The sequence below is a fragment of the Asparagus officinalis genome, chromosome 3 (assembly GCF_001876935.1).
Source record: "Asparagus officinalis chromosome 3, Aspof.V1, whole genome shotgun sequence".
Taxonomy (NCBI): Eukaryota; Viridiplantae; Streptophyta; class Magnoliopsida; order Asparagales; family Asparagaceae; genus Asparagus; species Asparagus officinalis.
In genome coordinates, this window is record NC_033796.1 from 45,590,358 (window position 1) to 45,615,735 (window position 25,378).

General features: G+C 35.4%; 1 protein-coding gene across 1 annotated transcript in view; it reads left to right on the forward strand.

Moving 5' to 3' along the window:
• LOC109835044 overlaps positions 307-25,378 on the forward strand; it is a 27,736-nt gene continuing 2,664 nt past the window's right edge. Inside the window, exons 1-12 of the mRNA XM_020403043.1 lie at positions 307-362; positions 479-844; positions 10,606-10,774; positions 10,946-11,166; positions 13,749-13,822; positions 15,654-15,737; positions 15,858-16,228; positions 19,200-19,268; positions 19,345-19,421; positions 20,914-23,109; positions 23,879-23,956; positions 24,274-24,385. Coding sequence (XP_020258632.1) covers positions 307-362; positions 479-844; positions 10,606-10,774; positions 10,946-11,166; positions 13,749-13,822; positions 15,654-15,737; positions 15,858-16,228; positions 19,200-19,268; positions 19,345-19,421; positions 20,914-23,109; positions 23,879-23,956; positions 24,274-24,385 — 3,873 coding nt within the window. The remainder of the gene's footprint in view (positions 363-478; positions 845-10,605; positions 10,775-10,945; positions 11,167-13,748; positions 13,823-15,653; positions 15,738-15,857; positions 16,229-19,199; positions 19,269-19,344; positions 19,422-20,913; positions 23,110-23,878; positions 23,957-24,273; positions 24,386-25,378) is intronic.

Genomic DNA, 25,378 nt, shown 5'->3' on the forward strand with positions numbered 1-25,378 from the left:
ATCCCAGGCATAATATTCGGGTCAAATATGCCCTTATACATATCTGAACAAATGAATACTGGAGAAATGTAAAATACAATGATCAAGCAGAAAAGAAATGCTACAAAAGTAAACTAAGATCGTCGAACAACTAGAGGGAATGATTAAGCTTTGGCTTCTTCTGCTCAAATCCTTTGGCTCCTGGCGATCTCCCACCTGGGTCTGTTCTTTCTCTAAGTCTGACGTACACCAGAGAAAACATGTGTAATGGTTAGCTGTACATTAAGAATACAAATCTGGGATTGCTATGTATATGGAGCTTGATAGATGGGGCTCTCGCTTGGTGCCACTATGTTGTTGGGGTTACAGGAGCTAGATTCTCAGTTTCCCATCACATGCCCAACTGTTACATGATGTTGGAGTTCTACAAATGGGATAGCAAAGTGAGTGCTCCTCATCCTAACTTTTAGGTAAATAAGACTCGCTTGTTTTGGATTAGTCGGAGGTATAATGAGCTCTCCAAGAAGGGTCCAAAGAGTAGAGCTCTTGGGCTCCAAGAATTTCCAGCAGAAGATGTGCCAGATGAGGACTGGGGAGCGCTATGTGAACACTCTGTACCTCAAAGGGAGGTTGGTATCAGGATCAACATTCGGGAGCCGACTGAACCCGTGGTCCACCAAGAAACACCTGGTAGAGGGCGGGGTAAAGGAAAGTGGCTGTTACATGTTCCTTCTCTTCCGCCACCTTCAAAGATGCAACGTTTGGTGACTCCCGAGCCTAAACTTATGCCTAGCGACTCTTTGAGAGTTAGAGAGGAGTCTCTTGTGGTCCCAATGCAAGAATTTGTGAATTTTCATGGAAATAGGTGATTTTATGCAAAATACATTCAAATGTATTTTGGTCTATACAAACCATGTTAACATCTTTTATTATGTCCATAAAACGATTACACAAGTTTTCAGAACTTGATTTGAGCTAATAGCAAAAACAACATATTTGAAAACATGTATTTTAGCACTTTTGAATATTTCTGAGTTTTCACAAATGGTAAGAGCAATTTGAAAAATTCCTTTTCCAACATGTTCATATTCATGATTATAAACTTTTCTTAAAGTTTTACATTTTTAGAATTTATTTGCTATTTTTTAAACCTCTTCAAAGTTGGTTTTTACTATTCAATACAGGTTGAAAACTTGTTATCAGTCGACTGATCAGTTGACTGATGATATCAGTCGGCTGATCAATCGACTGAAGAATGTACATGTAATCTTTAAAAGTTTCTGTTCTGTTTTGGTCGACTGACCAGTCCACTGATAAAGACAGTCAGTCGACTGATGAGCTATCTGACGCCTACAACGGTCAGCTCATCAGTCGGCTGATGCTTTCTGTCAGTCGACTGATAAGCTATAACAACTATTTTTACAGCCTTCTATTTTTTGTCTTTTTGCTGGATTTTCTTGGGTTTTGAGCTTTGGTTTTTCATCCTATATATACCCCTCACTATTTTAGTTCTGAGTTAGTTTTTTAAGAGGGTTTTTAATAAGAGTTTTAAGTGTTTCAAAGTTTGTTTAAGTTTCAAAGTTTGAGTTTACAAAGAGGAGGCTTGCATTTTTAATTGAGGAATTCATCATCAATCTTCTTCAACCTCTTTGTGTTTATAGAGAAGTTTTTCTAACTCTTTTTTCTAGCAATTTTATTATTGATTTTCATATTCTTATTATTGCTAGTTTGCTAATTGAGTTAGATTTTATTTATACTTATTTTATCACACACACCCTATTTGAGCTTGTAGCATTTTATACATTATATATTGGATTGTGGGATTGTGATTTGTGAGATTGAGCTTACATTGAGTTCTTACCTATTGTAGAGAACATTTTATTATAGTTGAGCCTAATTGTGAGTTGCACATTGTATTACACTTGTACACCGAGAGAAGTGTGTGGTGAGAGATGGGGTCGGTTCCAAGAGGAGTGTGGTCGATAGTAAAGCCTAGTAAGAGTTGGTAATTCCGAACACTTGAGGAAGGTGATACGAGCTAGGCCAACACTTATAGGATGTGAAGTGTATTTGTAAGTGTGTAAGTTATAAAGTTTTCGGTGAACTAAAAAACCGTATTGTGAGGTGTAAACGTTATTCGGGTGAGCGTAGAAAATCCAGTTGTGATAATGAAGATCTCCTCGAGATGAGGAGCGGAGATGTAGGTCGTGGGGACCAAACTCCGTGATCATATCTTGTATTTGCGTTTGTCCTTTGCACACTATCACTTGTGTTTATTTACTCTTGTTCATATATCCTTGCATATATCAAATTAAATATCAAGATTGTTAGGATATTTGTTAATAACTTTTAATTTGCATTAATATCTAATAAGATTAGCAATAACCCTATTCACCCCCTCTAGGGTACTTCATGGTCCTCCGTTCTAGAATTTGACTTGAACCCTATAATACCTTAAGAATAAACTTTTGAAACAGAAGAGAGAAGCCTAAGGGTTTCTAAACTTATTTTATGAATTAAGGCTAAGTTCATCTATTTTGTATTAAGGAGCAAGGCCTTAGGATTTTCTAAAATTTATTTTCTACATTATGGCTCATGCCTCAACATTTTTATTCTCGAAGCATGAAGCTTTTCGAGGTGCATGGTCATCCGTTCTAGAATTTGACCTCCGTACTTGAACCCCATGACACCTTGAGAATAAACTTTTTAAACAGAAGAGAGAATCCTAAGGGTTTATGATCTTATTTTATGAATTAAGGTTAAGTTCATCTATTTTGCATTAAGGAGCAAGGCCTTAGGATTTTAAAAAAATTATTTTCCACATTATGGATCATGCCTCAAAAGTTTTATTCTCGAAGCATGAAGCTTTCGAGGTGCATGGTCCTCCATTCTGGAATTTAACTTCCATACTTGAACCCCATGACACATTGAGAATAAACTTTTGAAACCGAAGAGAGAAGCCTAAGGGTTTCTAATCTTATTTTATGAAGTAAGGTTAAGTTCATCTATTTGCTTTAAGGAGCAAGACCTTAGAATTTCCTAAAATTTATTTTCTACATTACGACTCATGCCTCAAAAGTTTTATTCTCGAAGCATGAAGCTTTCGAGGTGCATGGTCCTCCGTTCTAGAATTTGACCTCCGTACTTGAACCCCATGACACCTTGAGATAACCTTTTTAAACAGAAGAGAGTAGCCTAAGGGTTTCTGATCTTATTTTATGAATTAAGGTTAAGTTCATCTATTTTGCATTAAGGAGCAAGGCCTTAGGATTTCCTAAAATTTATTTTTTGCATCATAGCCTATGCCTCAAAAAATTTTATTCTTGAAGCATGAAGCTTTCGAGGTGCATGGTCCTCCGTTCTGAAATTTGACATCCATACTTGAACCCCATGGCACCTTGAGAATAAACTTTTAAAACAGAGGAAATCAACCTAAGGATTTCTGAACTTATTTTATGAATTAAGTCTAAGTTCATCTATTTTGCATTAAGAAGCAATGCCTTAGGATTTCCTAAAATTTATTTTCTGCATCATGGCCCATGTCTCAAAATTTTATTCTAGAAGCATAAAGCTTTTGAGGTGCATGGTCCTTCGTTCTGAAATTTAACCTCTGTACTTGAACCCCATGACATCTTGAGAATAAAGTTTTGAAACAAATGATAAGCCTATGATTTTTAACACTTATTTTGAATTGATATCTTGGCACCTTAGAAATTGAATTTTGAAAAAAAGGGCTTAAGTTTTTTTCTAATGAGTGGAGGCTAAGTTCATTTTTTAAAAGAGTGAAGTCTCAATGTTTTGTTTTTTAAAATCAATTTCACTATAGAGTGGCCCATGTTTTAATAAATTTATTCTCGAAGCATGAATCTTTCAAGGTGCATGGTCCTCCATTCTGAAATTTGAACTACTTACTTGAACTCCATGTCACCTTGAGAATAAATCTTAAAATAGAGGTCGAAGATTCACGAGTTTCTTATAATTTTTTTCTTTTTTTAATCAAAACCTAAGGTTTCTAAACTTATTTTATTAAATGAGGTTTTGCGTGGCTTAAAATAATAGAACCTTCAAAACATGAATATAATAGATGAATGCATGAATAAGAAAAATGGGTCATGACATCTGATGATTTTAATATCTTGTGCATGTAAACAAGTTTATTGACATCAAGAACAAGAATATGGCTATAATATTTTATATACTTAAACAAAACTTGACGGAAGTACTCACTGTAATTCCACGAGCTGCGATTGAGAAACCTATACAGAATATCAACAATGGATCGACAATAGAACCTACAAAATAAAATTGAATAAAATAAATATATCAGAATAAAAAAAGCCAAAGGATCTTATTGTTATAAAAAAAAGAAACATGGGGACCTAAAAAATGATGAACATTAAAATTTTTAAAAATATAAGATAGATTATGTAAATAGGAGTAAAGAACAAAAGAGATTTAAAAAAAAGAGGCGCATGTGAAAAAGTAACGCAGGATGAACAATAATCGGATGAATAGTATAGGTAAAAGTTGGATGAACTGTAACCCAATGAATAGTAATCGGGTAAAACAATAATCCGATGAACAGTATTGGTGAATAGTGATCAATAGTAATAGGTGAATAGGAAGGAAACCGGATAAACAATAATCTGATGAACAATAATCGATGAGTAGTAATCAATAATCGGTGAACAGTAATTAACAGTAACAATTTTTTCTCTCTCTTAATAAAAAAAGAGAAAGAAAGATATTTACATGTAGTCTTCCTCAAACAATCTAATATAACATAAATTAAAAGAAAGAAATATATATAGATATATATAGCTATGTGAAGCCTAATTGTGGTAGGATTAGATTTTCTTTTTAAATTATGTTGGGATTCTATCTTAAAATTTTTTGACATCCCTTTTAAATCGAATTCTATCTCCTACTAATTTAGTAATTTTAATTAGATAAGGACTCCTCATATTTGAATTAAATGAACTAATCCTAAGCCTTTAAAACAAAAAATGTCATAGCACAACAACAACAAAAAAAAAACTTAGGCTCACGCACTCGGTTAAAAAATAACCGAGCACGTAAGCCAAAGGGGGCAATTTGTAGACTAACAATTTTTTTTCTTATCAACAAACCCTATAAATAAAACTTATTGTGAGGATGATAGTACCTCATAAAAATCAAAACTAATATGAGAGATAGTACCTCATAAAAATAAAAATAAACTAATGTGAGAGATAGTACCTCATATAAATTTAAACCAATAAAGGTAGGCCCCCCGTATTAATTATTCCAGAGAGACACACCTTTCCTTTGTACTTATCAAAGTTGATAAGCTCAACAAGCCTTGTCAATAAAACAAATATGAGAGATAATGCTTCATATAAATCTAAACTAATGAAGGTAAGCCCTCCATATCAATTAATTCAAAGAGGCACGTCTTCCCCTTATAGTTGTTAAATTTGACGAGCTCAACAAACCTTATCAATGAAACTTAATGTGAGGGATAGTACTTCATATAAATAAAAATAAATGTGAGGGATAATGCCTCATGTAAGTTTGAGAGTACATGTACCCTCTATTAATCATTTAGAAAAAGAAAAAAAACACATGCCTCACTCCTTCATATTAACCAAATTCTCAAACTTGAGGGTGCATGTCAATTTCGATATATTGGTGTTATCATGTGATCATAAGCCTTAGCAATAAAATCTACTTGAGGGTGCATGTCAATTTCGATATATTGGTGTTATCATGTGATCATAAGCCTTAGCAATAAAATCTAGCTCGAGGATACTCACCCTACACACCTTATTTCAACTTGAACGTATATAGGCTCCACATAACACCTATTTTAAGAAATAAAGAAAGAGATAAGCTGATAGATAAATGAGAAGTGAAAGGCAAATGAAATGTTCGTTATGATAAACGAATGTAACAATCTTGATAAGGAAGTTATAATGACTCCCCCACCAATCCCTTTCAAACACCTGTCAATAACTTCCCCGTATCTTTTCCTATAAATTAAGACCTCATTTGCCATTCGAGAAAAAAAAAGAGAACGAAAAAATGACAAAAAAGATAGAGAAAAGGCGGAGAGATTGAAAAGAAAGAGAGACTTAGAGTTTGAAACAACAACGACAAGATCCTCTGTATTTTTCATATTGAAAAGGAGGAGGGCTCCAGAACATTGTCTAGAGACCCAAGATCCCATCTTCTTTCTCTTCAATTTTGTAATACATTAGAAATATAATAAAATCAATACCTCCCTGCATTTGATTTTTAATGTCTATTTAATTCTTTGCTTTCTACTACTCAGGGGTTTCTTTTAATAAGTGTAATTAACAGAAATAAATAAATTTCTGGAAGCATGCACCTCACAATATTTTTTTACAAACAAAGTGATACTAATATGTATCTAAAGAGTAAATATTTAAGGATTGCTCTACTCTCCTTGAGATTGGTGATACGACTTGGTCAAGAAGAAATTAGCCTACCCAAATATTATTTCTCCTCTGATGGATACCAGCACCACTTTGATTTTTTTTACAAAATATACACGTTGGGCATTCCGACGCTTATATGCACAAGTTTGCTCATCGATGAGTAAGAGGTCCCTGACTTTTAGATCACATCATGATCTTTCCAAAAAGATATTACAATAGTGATCCTGATAACCGAGTTAAAATTTATAACATGTGCAAATTCCAGTCTCGGTGTACGTTTCCAGACTACTTCTGATTGTTTTGACCCTATCTCGCTAAAATATTCATATCTTGCGTATAAATCTCCGAATCAAGTTCACTTTATTTCTATGGATTCTTGAGAAAGAGGTGACACTCCCATATGCTCAAACCTGATTTTAGCCTATGATATTTTTTTGAATTAACTGTGATTAGCTTTTCATCTTGCTCTATTCACTTGAGTTTTCAACTCTGGTGCATTGATGAGTAACAGAGCTCATCGATGACCGAGTACTCATCGATGGGTGATGTCTCTCTGTAAAATTTTGAATCGATGTGAAGTTGTTGATCAACGAATCAACTCCCAGTTCATTGATGAGAACCAATGCTCATTGCTAACCAAATGCTCATAGATGGACAAAGGGCTGAAACTTGTTGAGCTGAAATTTCTTCTGTTTGTTCGCAATATCGATTCTAACATGTATAAAACATCTTAAATACATATTAGACCAATATAAAAGTTTGTTATTCATCAAAGTCAACCGTATGGATACAATAACGTTGTATACCTTAAAGTTTCAAAAACTTGCATTTATATACCCTAATCTGTTTTGGCAGCAATTACATACCCCAAAAATTTTAAAAGCGAGCACTTAAATACCCTAAAGTTTTTAAAATTTGCACTTAAATACTCTCAGTTATGCAAACTCGATAGTATTCAAGTGTAAGTTCTAAAAACTTAAGAACATTTAAGTGACAATTTAAGTAGGGGTGTCCAAAAAGCCCGCCGGCCCGGCCCGGCCCGGCCTCGGCCCGGAAACCCGGGCCAAGTCCGGGCTCCGGGCCGGGCCCGGGCCGTCTTTTTGGTGCCCGGCCCGGGCCCGGCCAGGCCCGGAATAGTGTTTTTTATTTTTTTTATTTTTTTTATTTTTTATATGTATTATATATGTATAATATATGTATATATAATATATTTTTGTATATGTATAATATATGTATATATATATATAATATATGTACATATAATATATTTCTATATATGTATAATATGTGTGTGTATATATACTCTCTCTTATATATGTATAATGTATGTATGTATGTATATATATACTCTTTCTTATACTATACATGTATATATAAGTATACTTTCTCTTATATATGTATACTCTCTCTTAAAGTATACACTCTCTTATATATGTATAATATATGTGTGTATATATATATATATACTCTCTCTCTTAGTATATATGTATATATAAGTATACTCTCTCTTATATATGTATAATATGTGTGTGTGTGTGTGTGTATATACTCTCTCTCTTAGTATATATGTATATATAAGTATACTCTCTCTTATATATGTATAATATGTGTGTGTGTGTGTACTCTCTCTCTTAGTGTATATGTATATATAAGTATACTCTCTCTTATATATGTATAGTCTCTCTTACATAAGTATATATAAGTATACACTCTCTTATATATGTATAATATATGTGTGTATATATATATACTCTCTCTCTTAGTATATATGTATATATAAGTATACTCTCTCTTATATATGTATAATATGTGTGTGTGTATACTCTCTCTAGTATATATAAGTATAGTATATTACAACGGCTACTTCTTCCCCATTGGCCCAGCGGAGTCGTCATCTTTTGTTTGTAGGGAAAATTGCAAAGAAGAGAATAAAGAAAATTTGACTTTGATTCCTTTGATCTCGGTTACAACTTGATTACAAAAGAGAGGAAAACGAATTTAGTTTTCCCCTTTGTTTAAAACTGGGTTCTTCACGGTGGCGATGGAGTGCCTCCCTCGAATGCTCACGTCGAGTTTGCTCTCCGTTGACGATCCGCACGTCTTGATTCACTGGAACGATGTCTTCTCCTCACGATTTGACGTTGTGGAGAACTTGCGTGGCAAGTTTAAAACTCTTGATGAGTTGATAACTCTGATCGAGTTTGAACTCTTGAAAAAGAGTTGATTTGAACCGAAGATCGGTTATAAGCCAAGGACAGAGGCCCCCTGTTGTTGAAGTTGAAGATGATCTTCGTTGGAAGATGATGCCGATCTCCTCAAAAGCCTCTCTCCAGTGGTCGATCCAAGCCCAGAAAATCCAACCTTGCTGCCAATTCTCAGATCCCAAAATGCCAGCCCTTAACTCAGTTGAGTTTACTCGCTTTTATAGGGGATTAAGGGGGTGTAACTGCCCTATAAATCCGTTCCTAAGTGGGCGAAAATTCCTCAGAACGTGAGATAACGGTTTTGAGGCCGTTCGGCTTGTGTTTGAACAAGTCAAAACGCCCAATCTGGCGTTCAGAACCCAACTTCGCCTATTAGAATTGAGACGCGAAGTTGGGTGTTGGCTGAACATTGATGAACGCGAGGGTCGCTCGCGTTTTGGTTTGTTGTAGCTTAGAAACGCGGGGGTCGGTGTTGGCTGGACCCCTAAGAACGCGAGGGTCGCTCACGTTTCGCCTGTTGTAACGCGGGGTTCGACCCTGGCGTTTTGATGTTGTGACGCGGGGTTCGACCCTGGCATTTTGATGTTGAAACGCGGGTTTCGACCCTGGCGTTTTGATGTTGTAACGCGGGTTCGACCCTAGCGTTTTGATGTATATATGTATAATATATGTGTGTATATATATACTCTCTCTCTTAGTATATATGTATATATAAGTATACTCTCTCTTATATATGTATAATATGTGTGTGTGTGTGTGTGTACTCTCTCTCTCTTAGTATATATGTATATATAAGTATACTCTCTCTTATATATGTATAGTCTCTCTTATATAAGTATATATAAGTATACACTCTCTTATATATGTATAATATATGTGTGTATATATATATACTCTCTCTCTTAGTATATATGTATATATAAGTATACTCTCTCTTATATATGTATAATATGTGTGTGTATACTCTCTCTCTTAGTATATATGTATATATAAATATACTCTCTCTTATATATGTATACTCTCTCTTATATAAGTATATATAGGTATACACTCTCTTATATATGTATAATATGTATACTCCCTCTTATAAAGGTATACTCTCTCTTATATATGTATACTCCCTCTTATATAAGTATACTCTCTCTTATCTATGTATAATATGTGTGTGTATACTCTCTCTCTTAGTATATAAGTATAGTATATTACAACGGCTACTTCTTCCCCATTGGCCCAACGGGCAATGGCTACTTATGCGATTTTCTCTCTCTCAAGTTATAGATTATAAATATATATAATATATTTACATATAATATATGTATATATAATATATATAATATATGTATATATAATATATATAATATATGTATATATAATATATATAATATATGTATATATAATATATAGTTACATAATAATTTATAAGTATATACTAATACATAATTATATAAAATATAATAAATTTAAACTAATTTTTAGTATTTTTTATCAAAAAAAAAAAGAAAAAAATTGAAAAAAATCCGGGCCGACCGGGAGCCCGGCCCGGATGGACAGGCCTAAATTTAAGTACTTTAAGATATTTAAGTGCAAATTTTAAGAACATTAGAGCATATAAGTGCTGCCAAAGATAAGTGAGGATACTTAAGTAAAAAATTTAAGACTTTGTGTATATAAGTGAGGGTATATAAGTGCAAATTAGGGGAAACTTTACGGTATTTAGGTGCAAATTAGGGGAAACTATAGTATTTAACTGCAATTAAACCATTCGAAAACATGCCTACAAAAGTAGACTTCCCTTCTCATCCCCGGGCCCACCCACGTAACTATGCAAGACGGTCTCTCTCGCTATCGACGTGTTTGCAAATCGATCTCCTCGATCCCGAACCAAACGAGAAACGCAGCGGCACGGAGAAAACCCTCGGGGGGAAAAAAGAAAAAAAATCTCCCCCTTCACCTCTTCAATAAACACAAAAAACAAAACCAAGAAAAGAAAATAAAAACCCTCGCTTTAGCCTCTCGTCGGAGGCTGACCTCGATTTTGGGGCCATTATTAGGTTGACGCCCGATTTGATTGAAGAGATTAAAAGAGTTGAAGCTCAAGGGGGATCTGCTAGGGTTAAGTTCGCTCCTAATTCAACTATCCCCCATGGAAATGTAAGTGAGGATTTTGAATTTTGTGGATTTTGTTTGTTTTATAGTCTGAGAATTAGGTTTTGATAATACTGAATCTATTAATGTAGGTTTGGTGGTATGAACTACTGATATTTATGGCTAATGTTACGTTCTAAAAAATTTACAGATTTCATTGATGCTTCTTTGCATTAGGTCATAGATGTTGGTGGTAAGGAGTTTGGATTTACGTGGTCACGGGATGAACTATGTGATATTTATGAGGAACGGCAAAGCGGAGAGGGTGGAGATGGATTACTAGTTGAATGTGGCTCTTCATGGCGTAAGGTGAATGTGCTTCGAACTTTAGATGAGTCTACGAAGAAGCATGTGAAAAAGCGTTCGGAGGAGGCAGAGCGCCTACTTAAATCGCGAAAGTATAGTATATATCTGGATCATACCTGCTTTTGTTTTTGGTACTTAGTTTGCGAGATTCAGTTATTTTAATTATTTGCATTCATTGTCTTTTGATTTTCACCACAAATAGACAACCAAATCTAGATAGTCGCAGCTTAGCAATGCGTACGGTATGCTGTTGGTGAAAAGAAAAAAAACTTGGGACTTCCTATTACCTACAATCTATGTTGCATGGGTGCGGGTGCAGGTGGGGGTATGGGTATAGGACATGGAAAAATTGTAAAGGGTAGGGTACGGGGACACGGCTGTAACATGTGAGCTGTAATCATAGTTCTAACTAGATAAGCAAACAACCCTTTGAAGTCATTGTTTTTAAGGCTGAAAAGAACTGAGTCATTGTCCAATAGGTTTGAAAAGTAGTTGTAAAGTGTAGGATATATGTCCATAAGTGTACTACGAGTGTTTTAAATTAAAACATGTATTGTATAATTGAGCACATGTCTAAATAGATGTATGCATTTATATAAGGAGTGTCCAAGAAATGTCAGGTATGGATATGGGTATGGGAAGTGTTGGGTATGGCTTCAGCTTCGTGATAGAAGTACCACGTAACATATAGCCTACAATAGAGATCTTTTATGTTTACTATATTAACAGGCATATGGGAAGAGACTGAAGAGTATTTGAGAGCTTTCATGAATACCACCCCCCCTCCCCCTCCCCAAATAAAAAAAATAAAATAAAAGAAAGTACTCCTGTTGCCCTTATTCTTTTGCCTCTAGATATGCATTCTTTCACTTAACATTAGCTTTACATGCTGATATTTGGCGAAAACCTGCAGTCAGTAATTGGTATTATCAGTTTTTTGCCAGCTATTGGCCTTCAAGGGCTACTGCATATGTAATTGATTTACCTTCGTACTCTTATATTACTCCCATTTTCTATGTTACCTATTTTCTGGGTGTTTTGAACCTAAATGTCAATTTAATAATTCAATTTCATATCTTCCATCATAACTGTCATCTACTACAAGATTCGCTGAGGAGATTGAAGATGTTTTGGAGGAACATATGATATTCACCTATGGCTAGTCTCTTCAAAGCTACTTAGTCAACTGGAATGATCGTTCTTCTGACCCTGACAAGCTTTGTCATACTGATGATTGTTATTGCACTATTACATAAGCTTTTACTTACTGGAGCTGACTCATTGCTAATCAGGGGAATTGGTGGAGATTATTTTCCAAGAATTAACCAAGAGGATCAAAAGAGAATTGATGAAATTAGGAATTTTTTTTGGTTCCTTACAACCTTTTTATTAGTTATTTGAGAAACAAACTCTATATGCTTCATTTTAGAGTAGAACTTTGAAATTTTTTCTGTATTCAATCAGAAATAGGATAGAGCAACCCCACAACCTATATAAGGAACTCTAAGGTACTCAATATTAACAATGAATTTTCAGATATTAACCCTAATTTTTACTTAGTTGATTGCTTCTCAAAACCCTAATTTCTTTCCCTTTTCCTCCTCTTCTTTCCTATTCTGCGGTAACTATTGCACCTTCTGCTCTCACATGAGTATAGTCGTCTTCACAAGTCCTTAATATAGATCCCAATCTGCTGTGGAAATTCCTTCACTATGGAAGATCCTTCTAGTCATTTCCTATCTTATTTTGACATTGTCACTCAATCAAGGACACTGTGCTCTTCTTTCTATAAAATCTGCCCTGATACATTTGATAGCAGTGGCAGCATAAACCTGCTGGTCTTATCGATACACTGTTTTTCTACCCACCATATTATACCAATCTATTTTTGTGTAACTCTGTCTGATTGCTGTCCATGCTTCCTGTTATAGTATATAAATTATGACCTCACTACAATTCAGAGTTTTGATGCAGTGCCAGAGACATTTCACACTCCCTATTTAATTCTCCATTTCCTATATATTTCTCCCTGTTTACTTTAAAAGCATTCACCACTATTTAATTGTCTACTTATCCCACTCACAATATGGAATTGGGAATTGGTGCGAATCATGACGGGAAAGTTGTTAAACCATATTGTATGCAGTTAGGCAAACTGCCTAGTCTAACATACATGCATATGTGTGCATGTATATGAATGTGTTTGCATATACCCATGTGTATGTGTTATCATTACCGTAACCTTGTGCATTTGATCCTAGTTTTCCACGATTATAAAGTCATACTCATGCCATGTTTTTGGTGGACCTAGGTATACCATGAAATTATATTACTTGTCCTACTCCTTAAGAATCAATGCCAAAACAGGAAACATAATTTCTATGTAAGTGATATGAAATATAACTGTTTTGGTATAGACGAGATATAACCACGGAGCTATGCAAGGAGCTATGCAAGGTATCACCTCAAAAGAACACTAGAAATTCCACCTCTCCCTTCTCCTTAGTTTTGGCCACTTGGCAGAAATCTCTATGGTGTGGAGACATGTCTATCTAGGAATTTTGAATGCTTTCTGATTTTGGTAGCTGATTTCGTAGTATTTTCAGAATATAAAGCTCCATATGTGTTTAAGTTCTAAATTTTTTTACATTTTTACTGATATGTCTTATCACAGAGCAATTGTGTTAGACCCTTCAAACCCATCTATGAAGAATCAGGTTAAGAAGATGGCTGCAGCTGGAGTTGAGGGTGAGTATTTCTCTTTTTCCATATTTACATTTTAGCTTTCTTTCTTTCTTTCTATTGCTATTGAACGTGAAATTGTGCTGCTTAACTATTACGTATGTCCAGTGTAAAACCTGAAGCCCGAAAACTTACCTTGCAATTTCCTCAAGTCTTTATCCTAATTAAACTACGATATTGCTTGTAATACTAAATACCTTGCGGTTAATGAAATGATTGTATTAGTTCCAAATGGCGTTTCAAAAGTGTTCGTATAAAGACACCAATATCCTGTACTTTTTATGTGAAAACCTATTCATGACAGGTTGCTGTAATTTTAGTTATGGATGTCACGATGCCGCAGACCCAAAGCAAAGACCTAGCACTTGTTAAAGTGCGCTTTCTACTCGGATATCATACATTCACTCATATTATTTCTATTCCATGGTTAGCAGTTATCCTCGTAAAACTTAAGTTTACATGTTACTAGCTCAAATTCGCTTGAGAAGCAAAACCACCATGCTTCACTTTCTCTGTTGGTCAAGGCTTTAAATACATGTTGCCTATTTGTTCCAATAAAGTTATGCATATTGCTTCTCAATGTGTAGGCTTTAAAATTCTCATTTTATATAATTTAGTCACTCGTTTTAAACTTTCTAAGGTGAGCCAAACTTATTGATCTAGTTGCCATGCTGTAGGATCTTTGTAACACAATTGTTGATCTCTCAAATGCTCGCAAAAGGAAAACTTTGTAGACTATTTTAACTGCACTCTTGTTTTCTCTACTTCACTCGTCTATGCACTCCTGACTGCTTTCTCTTTATATTTTCTTGTTAAGAATGGGAATGGATGAAAAAGCAACAGCAACAATGCTTTGTCAAAAAGTTGTGGTTGGCTATTTCTTCCCCTCAATTTTATCGAGGACTAATCAATTTTATTTAGGACTATCTCTTTTGTTAAGTTAACCATATCATATCCTTCTTAATTGCTTCCAACCAGGTTCTCTTAAGTCTACCTTAAGTTCTCTTAAGTCTACCTTAAGTTCTCTCTGCTCTAATAAGTATGATCTCATCACCTTTTCTAATTGTTGCATTTCGTGGCCTCCATAACACAGAGCCAAACCAATTGATTTTCTCTCATTTTATATTCCATAGGAGCAGTCGCTAACCTCCATTCATATCTTATCCTATCTCTTAGTGTGCATCCATAAGGTCATCATATTATTTGCATTTCTGCTACTCATTTTGTGACGAAGCTTTGTTTTAATTCTGGTGGGAACAAATAGTATATTACTCTTTCTAGAGTTATAGATGGAGTTCAAAGTCCTCAATTTCAACTTAAAACACGCATATTGGAGAACATGCGCAATATGACACATAAGGATGCATATTGGAGAATAATTGATTTCTACATATTAAAAGCATCGCTGGTGGATATGCAGGTTTTAAGGTCATGCATCCTTCAACTACTAATCCCTTCTTGTTTATGAAGTAATTTACCTAAACATGCTCTATGGATGAGATGGTTCATGGGAAGACTAGAAGATCTTCAAATAAGGACATCTAAAATTAAATAAACAGACAATGAAGCCATTATTTGGAAATACTGGGATGGCCTATTGGAGGAATTGCCATGAATTAGGTAGGCATTCAAGTCATTAACATTGGCACAGTTTGAACCATTACAGATCTGGATTATTATTATGCAAGTATATGAAACTCTCATTTGGCTGGCAAGTGTTTTCTGGGCAGAAAATTTTCTTGCAGTTTATGTCAAAGTGTCCTGATTTCTTGTATTTCTTTTACATTTTAAGCTCCCAGCTTTCTTAAAATTTGTGACTTTAGCTTTTTCCTAATAGGTAGTATGCGGAGGATGGGTTGGAAACAGAAGAAGGAAGTCAAGGAACCTTTCTTTAAGAAGCAAAAAGTTGAATCAAATCAAGGTGAATAGATCTTGATTCTTTAGCTTATCAAGAAATTCACATCTTCTCTGTTATTCTGTTCTGCAGAAAGTTATATCATTACATACCATCCTGACACCAATATTCATTTCCTTGCTTCAGTTTCAAATGTATGTCCTCCTAAATCTGTTTACAAATCGGGGGCATTTTCTAATAGAAATGCTAAAGGAATGCTTTCAGTATCACCTGTACCATCACCACCTGAGCAGCCTGCTCCTGGGTCTACAGTCTCCCCTTTTGCAACTGGAACTTCATCAAGAGGTAATGCAGGCCTTGAAGAAATCGTCCCTCTAGACATAAATAAAGAGCACGTTGACATTGGCAACTTCGAGAAAGAACTACCCAGTAAGATTGCGCACGGTGCCAAACACAAAGTAGGCAAGCAGAAAGGATGTGTTGGTGATCAGTCTGTAGATTTGCAAAGTAGTCATGTACGAAAGGCATCAGAAAATTCCAAGGGGATGGCATTAAAGGTAAATAAATGAAATTCGTAACAACTATTCTCATAAAATTTATGGAGCAATATATTTACTATCTTTTGAAATATTGTTGTTGTGATAATGAAATTTTCATGTCTTAAGTGGAAGATTAATAATACAGTCCATACCTTAGCATAATATAGGTATCATGTCATATGATATGATACAGTCAAACACAAATCTTTTCCTTTAAATTTTCTAGGGTTTAAGTTGTACATGAATACGAAGCCTCTTAACATATGGGTATTTGAATTTGCTGAATAATTATCTTATAAAATATCTGTTGCTTTATACTATTAAACATGAGGTACGTTGTTTAAGTTTTTTAATTGTAGATTTAACCTTGCTCTTTTATAAGATTACACATCCTTTATCAAAAGCAGCAAAATCTAGTTTTACCATTTACTTACCAAGTGGGACATTGTATCTCCTCAATGAACTACTGCCCTACGGACTTTTACTCGAATCGTTTTCTGATTTTCCTGTTTGCTTGCTTTCTTAGATAGGTACCTGCATATAAAGTCTACAAGATGAAAACAATGCAATAGAGAAAACAGAATAGATAGACTAGAGATAATGAACTAGAGGTAAGAGAGCTTTTTGAGAAGGAAAGATAGCTATCCAATATAAGGCGTGCTTCCGTCTGAATCATCACAATGAGTGCAGCAAAAATAAAGTGATAATTATAGCCGTAGATCTAAGCAAAATGTTACTTTGGGTTGTCCGTTTTTGTACCATTTGATGCATGGGCAAGAAAATTCAAAATTACCTGATTATTCTTTTTTCCTAAGAACTATTATATCAGCTTTAACATTATGGATTCCGTTTGAAAGGTCTGCTGGTGAGTTTAAATGGGAAGGACTCACTTCCAAATTCTTCTGGAAGTAGCCAAAATCTATTCCCGATAAGCTGACCTAAAAACTCGTTAGTTATGTTAGTAATGGATTTACTTCTCTTTTCATTTAATTCCATTTAAAAGGAAAGTTGAGTTTTTCTTGTCATTGTACGCCATTCCACCAAAGAGAAGGTGTCATCTGATTTCTCTAATCTTTTAAATTTTCTTGTATTTTGAGATCATATAAAAAAATTGGACTCTAGGTCTTTCAAAGAAATTCCATTAAATCTGAAATTTCTATGAAAATTAGAGTTCCTTGGGGTGTCATCTAAAACTGTCTACAATTTCAAGTGTTAGATGATTTTTTCACTGGAAGTTTGGTGTTTTAGTTTAATTATCAGAGACATTTCTGCTATGATTTTGGTTTGTGGAATGTGATAGCTAGCTGGTTACGGGCCATGAATGACAAGTTAAAGGATGTATTGCCTGAACTTTATCGTCTAACCTTATGGGCCAATTTAGAGAATTGCCACAAGATCTACTTGTCTTTTTGGGGGATAAGCTAGCAGTACAGAATATTTCTGCATAAAACTTGTTGATTTTGTAATTGTTTCAACAAGGACATATGCTGCTAGGCAAAGACATGAGCTGGAATATGCTGTTTCCTTATGGCTAGGGTAGTTTACGATGACCAGGTTAAACACATGACTACCATTACCATTATATGACTTTTCCCTTGTTGACTGCTAATAGATCTTCAGTATACCTTGCTCCAGCATAATTAGCATCTAGAAAATCATAAATATTCTTAGGCCTCATTTGGCAACAGGTTAACTGAGTGGTTGAGGAGAGTTAACCTCTCTTTAACTTGGCAAACACAAACAATCTATACATGGAATAAAGTGAGTAAACCCACCTTAATTTGGCGAATTAACAATTACAAAAGGGTTAACATAGCGCCTCTAGAGATATTAAAATTAGTCAAACCCTTCAAAGCGAGAGGTTTATTAATCCACTTTTTTAGAAGAACTAAGATAGAACCCTTTACTTATAAAGAAATTAGCACTAATCCTCTTTATTCTCCACACACTACAAAAGGGTATAAGAATTAAAATGAATCTTACATGACTGGCTAATCAATTTAACCCTTTGGACTGACAAATGGGTTAACTACATTAACTCATCTCCAACTAAATTAACTCATCTCCTTAATCTCTCTTGCTTAAACCTTTGCCAAACATGGCCTTTGTCTTTTAACTTAGCATGAGCTTCTTCTAGGCATCTCAATTTCTTTTCTTCTCTCCCTTTGAACTTTATGATATTCTTGAACCCACTCTCTAATTCTTGCTACAGGGTTCATGTGTTGACAACTTGCTAGAAATGTATCATCTTCTCATCTATTCTTAAGTATTAAAGACCAAAACCTTCCGCTACCTGCGACATTTTGATTCTGGCTATTTATGTAGATTCTGGTACACAGTTATTTCATTTAAAATGTGTGAAATTGGAAGCAGAATATTAGCATAGTAAAGACCAAAACCTTCCGCTACCTGCGACATTTTGATTCTGCGACATAATATTAGATTTTCCTTTGGTGTCTCTTAAGGTTAATATTATCTATAATCCTGATGTGATCCCACGTCTAGTGTATTGAATACATTTATTAGTATGACTGCTCAGCAGCAAGCAGTGAGATCTAAATACCATGAGCAAACATTTCTCAAATAGCCTTGTACATTATGCTGTGCACTTTACACAGTACATATACCAAACTCTAGAAATCATGCACAGGAAGAACTTACAGTTGGCAGATCCTGCTTGGAGCTGGAGTGCACAGATGTATGCTCTTTTCATGACTTTAGGGCAGAACATTGCCAATGAATAACCATTTAATGGAGCCTTCTATTTTTCTATTATTTTATTTATTTTATTATTTCTTTTGCTTTATTTGGTTTCACACATTGATGTAGCCCTTTCAAACTCTTTATAATATTGAATGCTTATCTTGTTTCTTCGTGCTTAGTCGTGACGTTTTTGAAAGTCAGGTGTCCTAGATATTTATATAGTTTTATAAATTTACCTGCTAAAATTTTGTCATTGATGCCTTTTGATTGCGTGATTGTATTCCAGGCATTGGAAAAGTCATCCGGAGAAATGGTTCCAAACCTTGCAACGAATAATGACAGTATGGTAAAAAATGTAAGTGTTGAATACATCTATTCCCAGTTAGTCCAGTATTGGTATTAACTTGTTTTCTTCATATTATGGTCTCCAGATTGAAGCACCAGGAAAGTATTTAAAATCAGGAGTTGGAGCAGGCAGCTCTAAGCAACGGGAATTTGAAAGCGGGAGGTGTGGTTCTTAATTCTGCTTTTATTTATTTATTTATTTATTTTGGACAGGACATCTACACAGTTATTTATCACTTATATTTAACTATGTTTCACCTTTGATACTAAAGATTTTCAGATGTCAGAAGGGTCACATTCTTTCTTAATATTCTATAAGTAGTAAAAGAAGCATATTAGGTAATATATGGTTTTCTTTTTTCCTTTTACAGTTTCAATTTTTGTCTACAGCGTCCTATTAAATATTTTATATCTGTCTATAGTTGTAGTAACTAACTTGGGTTCAGAATCATTAGTGCAACTTCTGAATTGTTTTGTTGAGGCTTCTAAATTCAGTCATGTCCCATAGCTGATCCTCTCCCATAGCTGAATTGTTTTGTAACTCAATTAAAGGAAGCAATTTTCAAAAGATTTCCTCTTTATATGGCTTGGAATTCAGTGCGACTCTTCTCTTTGTCTCTATATGATGGTCACACTTGACACTACCTATTAAAATCTTTTCCTGGCTCTAAAGGAAAATAGAAAGGTGTAAAATTCTAAATGGAGAACTCATAATAGGAACATGAATATTGACATTGGACAGTATAAAAACAACAGAATTGTGGAAAAACTCTACAAAAGCATGATCAAATGGAGTCTGATTCCAAATCACTGAAAACCACCCTGTATGATGGAATTCAGTGTGAATCTTCTCTTGGTCTCCATATGATGGTCACTTTACCTAGTAAAATCTTTTTCTGGCTCAAAGGAAAATACAAAGGTGAAAGATCCTAAATGCAGAACTCATAAAGAAACATGAAGGTTGGTATGGACAGTACAAAAAACAACAGAATTGTGGAAAAACTCTACAAAAGCGTGATCAGATGAAGTCTCTGATTCCACATCACTGACAACCACTCTGTTTTATTATCAGTAGTAAACATATGTTTTCTTTTGGATTTGTCTATTCAGAATGTCATTAGATCTTCCTCTCTGATCGTTTGGTGTAAATGATTGGTTAATTTGTGTAAAGATTTATGGTTATGTTTGAATTAGGCTAGCAGCTTTCTCAACACATCTGTTGATTATGTCCACAAATGCTTCACCATACGTCTACATTCTTACAATATTGTTTGTCTGTTTAACGTTTATTTTCCTTCCCGAAATAATAATTATTTTACTATATTCATCTACTATTGGTTGGTGAATTTTTATGTAATGTTTAGCAACTTTGTATTTAATATTTTGATTTTGTTGAATCTTTACCACTCGCCATATGGTTGGAATAAATAGTTTCCTGAGCACTAGTTTCTTCGTTATCTTTAGTAGTGAGTTCTCTGGTGGACCTGCATTATACTCCATACTATTTTTTTGGTCAATGAAAATATTATATTCATTCACCAAATAGAGCGTTGCAGGTACATCTTGATACCCATAGGCCATATCAGACATATACTCCGTACTATTGCTCAATGGCAAACTGCCTTTTTCTCTCTAATACCCGACTTTCCTTGCAGTTCACCTGAGAGCGCACATGATATTGCATCGGCAATAGAATCAATCTTTGGTGACAACGCTGATGAAGATTTTGACCGACAGGCTCAGCCGAGTTCAAACACAGTGGAAGAAGATGATCCCTTTGAGAAGATTGATATAATGAATGATAACCCAGATCCATTCACCAATGCTGATAAAAATATCATCAATGATATTGAAGGGAAAACAAGCTCAAGTGACAGTGGAAGTGGCAGTGATAGTGAAAGTGATAGCAGCGACAGCGACAGTGGAAGTGACAGTGAGAGTCAAAGTAGAAGCAGAAGCAAAAGCAGAAGCCCTGTGGGAAGTGCTAGTGCAAGTAGCAGCGACAGTGACAGTGATGGATCTTCCACCAGCAAGGACGTATCTGATGTAGATGTTGATATCATGAGCGAAGATGAAAAACAAGGGCTTGAGCCTAAAGCAGAGGCAGCTTATTTGAAGTTATCTTCTTCGCCTCGGTCCAGGGCATCTGATGGTGAACAGGAGCAAATTGACATCCTAGGAGTTCAGGAGGAGCAAATTGCATCATTACCCATGGATTTGAATGGAAGGGCTGTTGAGATGGCAAACCCAGTTGAAGGCGCTAAAAACTTCCCAAGTAGTACCAGTATCAACACTTCTGAAAACCCTGAAATAAATGATAGCAGAACCATAGGTTCAAATTTGCAGAGAGAAAGTTCTAGATTTCCTGGGGTGGCTTTATCTCCAGATCGATACAAGCATTCTGAGGACCTACACCCTCAGTTTGTTAAATTATCGAGCAATATAAATGATGAAGTCATAAAGAAGGCTGTTAGTGAGCAACAACCTAAACTCGATGGTTTTCCTGCTCATGCGCAAACAGAAATTAAGAAGACAAAGACTAAAAGGGATAAACCGGAGTACTTCAAAGAGAAACCAGAGAGTGCAAAGGGGTCTAAAGGTGGAAGAGCAGCTGAAGGCGTGCCTTACGGAAAAAGTAAGCATGCTTCTCTCTCAGTGAATTCTAGCTATGTTTCTCCTGAAAAGACTAGACAGGATCAATCTAAGTCAAATAACATTGAATGGAGTGGTACTAAGGAGGCTGATCATCAGGGACACAGTCTGCCTGATCGTGGCAGGTCTCTAGCTGTTGGAAATATGCAAAAAGTACATCAGGGTCCTGAAGTTTGGTGTTCATCGGGTACAGGAGCAGAGCAGCCAGGTCCCAGAAGTGGTGATATCAGTGAAAGGAGGAAGTCCATGGATAGATCTAATAAAACTTCAGAAAGAATACCTGTTCGCCCTGATGCCACGCTGAAAGATAAAACGTATAAAGGTACACAAGACGAGGTCAATATTGGTGAAAAACTCTCAATCCTTCCTGAATACAATAGAAAATCTGTTGACCATGGTGGATTGAATGACAGTGGACCTTTATTACAAATAGGGAAATATGATGGGAATAAATCTCCTCTTATCGGTGGAAAGAGAAGTGTTCTCAGTAGAGAGCTTTCAGATTTGGAGTTAGGTGAATTACGTGAACCTTCTGCCAGTGGTGAGACTGGTGGGGTTAAAAGACAAACTGATGGGAAAAAATGCTTCAAGTCATCAGAGAGTAAAGCTTATTCTACTGATTGCCCAAATCCGGATATAAGCAAGGGTAGAAGTGGTTCCCATCTACTTCCTGAATCAATGAAGCACTCACCCCAGAGTGTGAGAGGTGAAGTTCATGGGAACCTAGAAGGATTTCATAGAAGTATGCCTTCAGATGATCCAGCGGGCACCGCTCCGGGGCCACAAAGAACAATACTTCAAGGTAAGCACCCTTCAAGGGTTGATCATACTGATTCTGAGATCAAATCACATCTGGATAACCCATCAGAGTTAGCTCGTAGAGGTGAGACAGGAGCAAACCAAGGAATAGGTCTGGAAAACCACGCAGACTCCCTTAAGAGAGATCCTACCAGCTTGCCAGCCCAGCATAGTATTAAAAATGGTGGTCAGAAGGGTTACAAAAAGGCTAAAGAGTTAAAGCAGCAAAAACCAAGTACACTGGGACATTCTGCTGGTCAGAGCAACAATGGTGTATCTATGGAAAATGATAGTAATAGCAGGAAAAGAAGAGAATCTTCTTCTGAGGTTGATAATTCCTTATACTCTAAATATGACAAGGAGGCACCAGAGCTCAGAGATTCAATCAAGAACTTCTTGCAGTAAGTTTCTTTTGCTTTATATGTAATATATAAGTAGCTGATTGCTCTGGATCAAGCATCACACAGGCAGGTTTATGGCCCTCAGATTTAAAAGGAATACTGACCACAAAACTTTTCACTTTCTTCTACCCCGTCATAGTTGTTGAAGATCTATGGGATCTTACTAATATTCTAAATGTCAACAATCAATGGCCAAATATACAACAACATCAAAGCCTTTATCTCAAATGTTTGGGGTCGGCTTCAATCAATAACCAAATATGAACTTCCTAAACAAGTGCAGATGGATTTTAATGTGATATGCCAAATTGGACCAGATCAAATGTCCACGAAGGCTCCTTCATTACAACAAAAGCTTCAAATTAATTATCAGTTTTTACCCGCAAGCGATCTATCTAATTGATGATGCAAAGTTGCAAAATCGTAAGAGAATTGACATCACGAGCTCATATGGTCATTGCCATGTATAATGAATCCATGAGCTGACCTGACTAAAACATGCTTATCAATGTTGTATTGTATTACTCAAGAACCCATGTATGAATAAGGGAAAATAAGATGACATCAAACTCGTGGATTCATACTACCCATTCATTGTTGACAGAGTATTACAAACAAATTTCAGTTATTTGTATTTTTCTACAAGGTTCTTATTGACTGCTAATTAAGATCATATAAATACATTTGCACTTTGCTTTTAATTGTGTAAACTAATACAGGTTTCATGGACATGCATGAAATTAACCTATTCACTTCTATTGTATTGCAGGTATAAAGATTATGTGCAAGAATACCGTGAGAAGTATACCTGTTACATCTCCTTGAATAAGAATCTGGAGAAAATTAGGTACAGACAACATCTCTTATTTATTACCCAATATCTGTTCAGTTGATATCAGAAACCTGCTTCATAGGTGATGCATGTGTATTGGAAGCTTATTCAAGTAGGTGTTAACTTAAGTTGTGAGTAAATTTAAACATTATTTGTTCATGTACAAACTCCATTGCATACTTTGTAGAAAACCAGCTGCAGATTACTGTAGCTTATACCTAGTTTCCAAATTGTATTACCATCCAGTTGATATTAGAAGTTTCTTTAAGTAGGCGCAATTCAGTTGTGAGTACTTTTGAGCCTGATCTTTCTCATGTACAAACTCCATGCAGAAATGACTTTCTCAAGGTAGGGGTGGAACTTGAGATTGCAAAAGGAAGGGGCTCTGAAGAATACTATAAAGTTGTAGGTGACTTGAAGGAAATGTATCACCAACATGGGGAGGTATGATTCTCATTGAAATTGTGTTGCTAGATAATGATAAATTGTCTTTTAAAAAGTAAGATGTAACTTCATCTTTTGTCGACTAGTGAAACCACTGACATCAGGTTCTTCCTCCATAGTGAGATTTATAACCTAGTATGTCTTATCCATGACCAACATCTGCGCCTAGCTGACACCAGATCACCTGACATAGTTACATTCATAACCTTGTACGTGTTATGTACTATCTATGACAAACATCTGTGCCTTTGTACCTAGCTGACATGAGATCACCATCAGCCCTTGAGGCATCATGCCTTACAGATACCTCAAAAGTTTATAAACCTCAAGTATACAGAATTGAATACATGATCTTAACCAGCATACGTACCAATCACAATCTAATTAAACTTTGAGTAGTCTGTGACGCTGTTAAGTCACGTATCCAGTAAATTCGTTCTCAAATTTCCACTATTGATGGTTATCAATTTGTGCTACAGGAATCACAAAGCCTAACTGAACTATTCTGTTAGCATGCATATAACTAAACTGGTACCACATACTCGTGTTGTTCAAGACCCAACATAATCCAATGCTGATTTCAGCTTGATACAGAGGGGGGGGCTAGTTTGGTTTGTGTTAGAATATAAAAAATATAATTCTTAACCCTCACCACAACTTTGGAGTTTTGGTGTAATGGTCCAGTCATTTAATTTAAAATGGTATCAGAGTAACCCCGGTTTAAGTCCCTCTGGCTATAAATTTATAGCGAATTTTTAAAAAATTTACACCGCTGTGTGAGTCTAGGTTTCGACCGATAAAAATGGTGCTCAACTTGCGGGGTCATGTTAAAATATACAAATATAATCCTTAACCTTCACCATAATTTTGGAGTTTTTGGGTAATGGTTGGGTCATATAAGATGATATGAGAGCAACCAAGGTTGCATAGGTACGGGTATGGACACGGGTACGGGTACGGGACACGACTAATTTGTAAAAAGTAGGGTAAGGA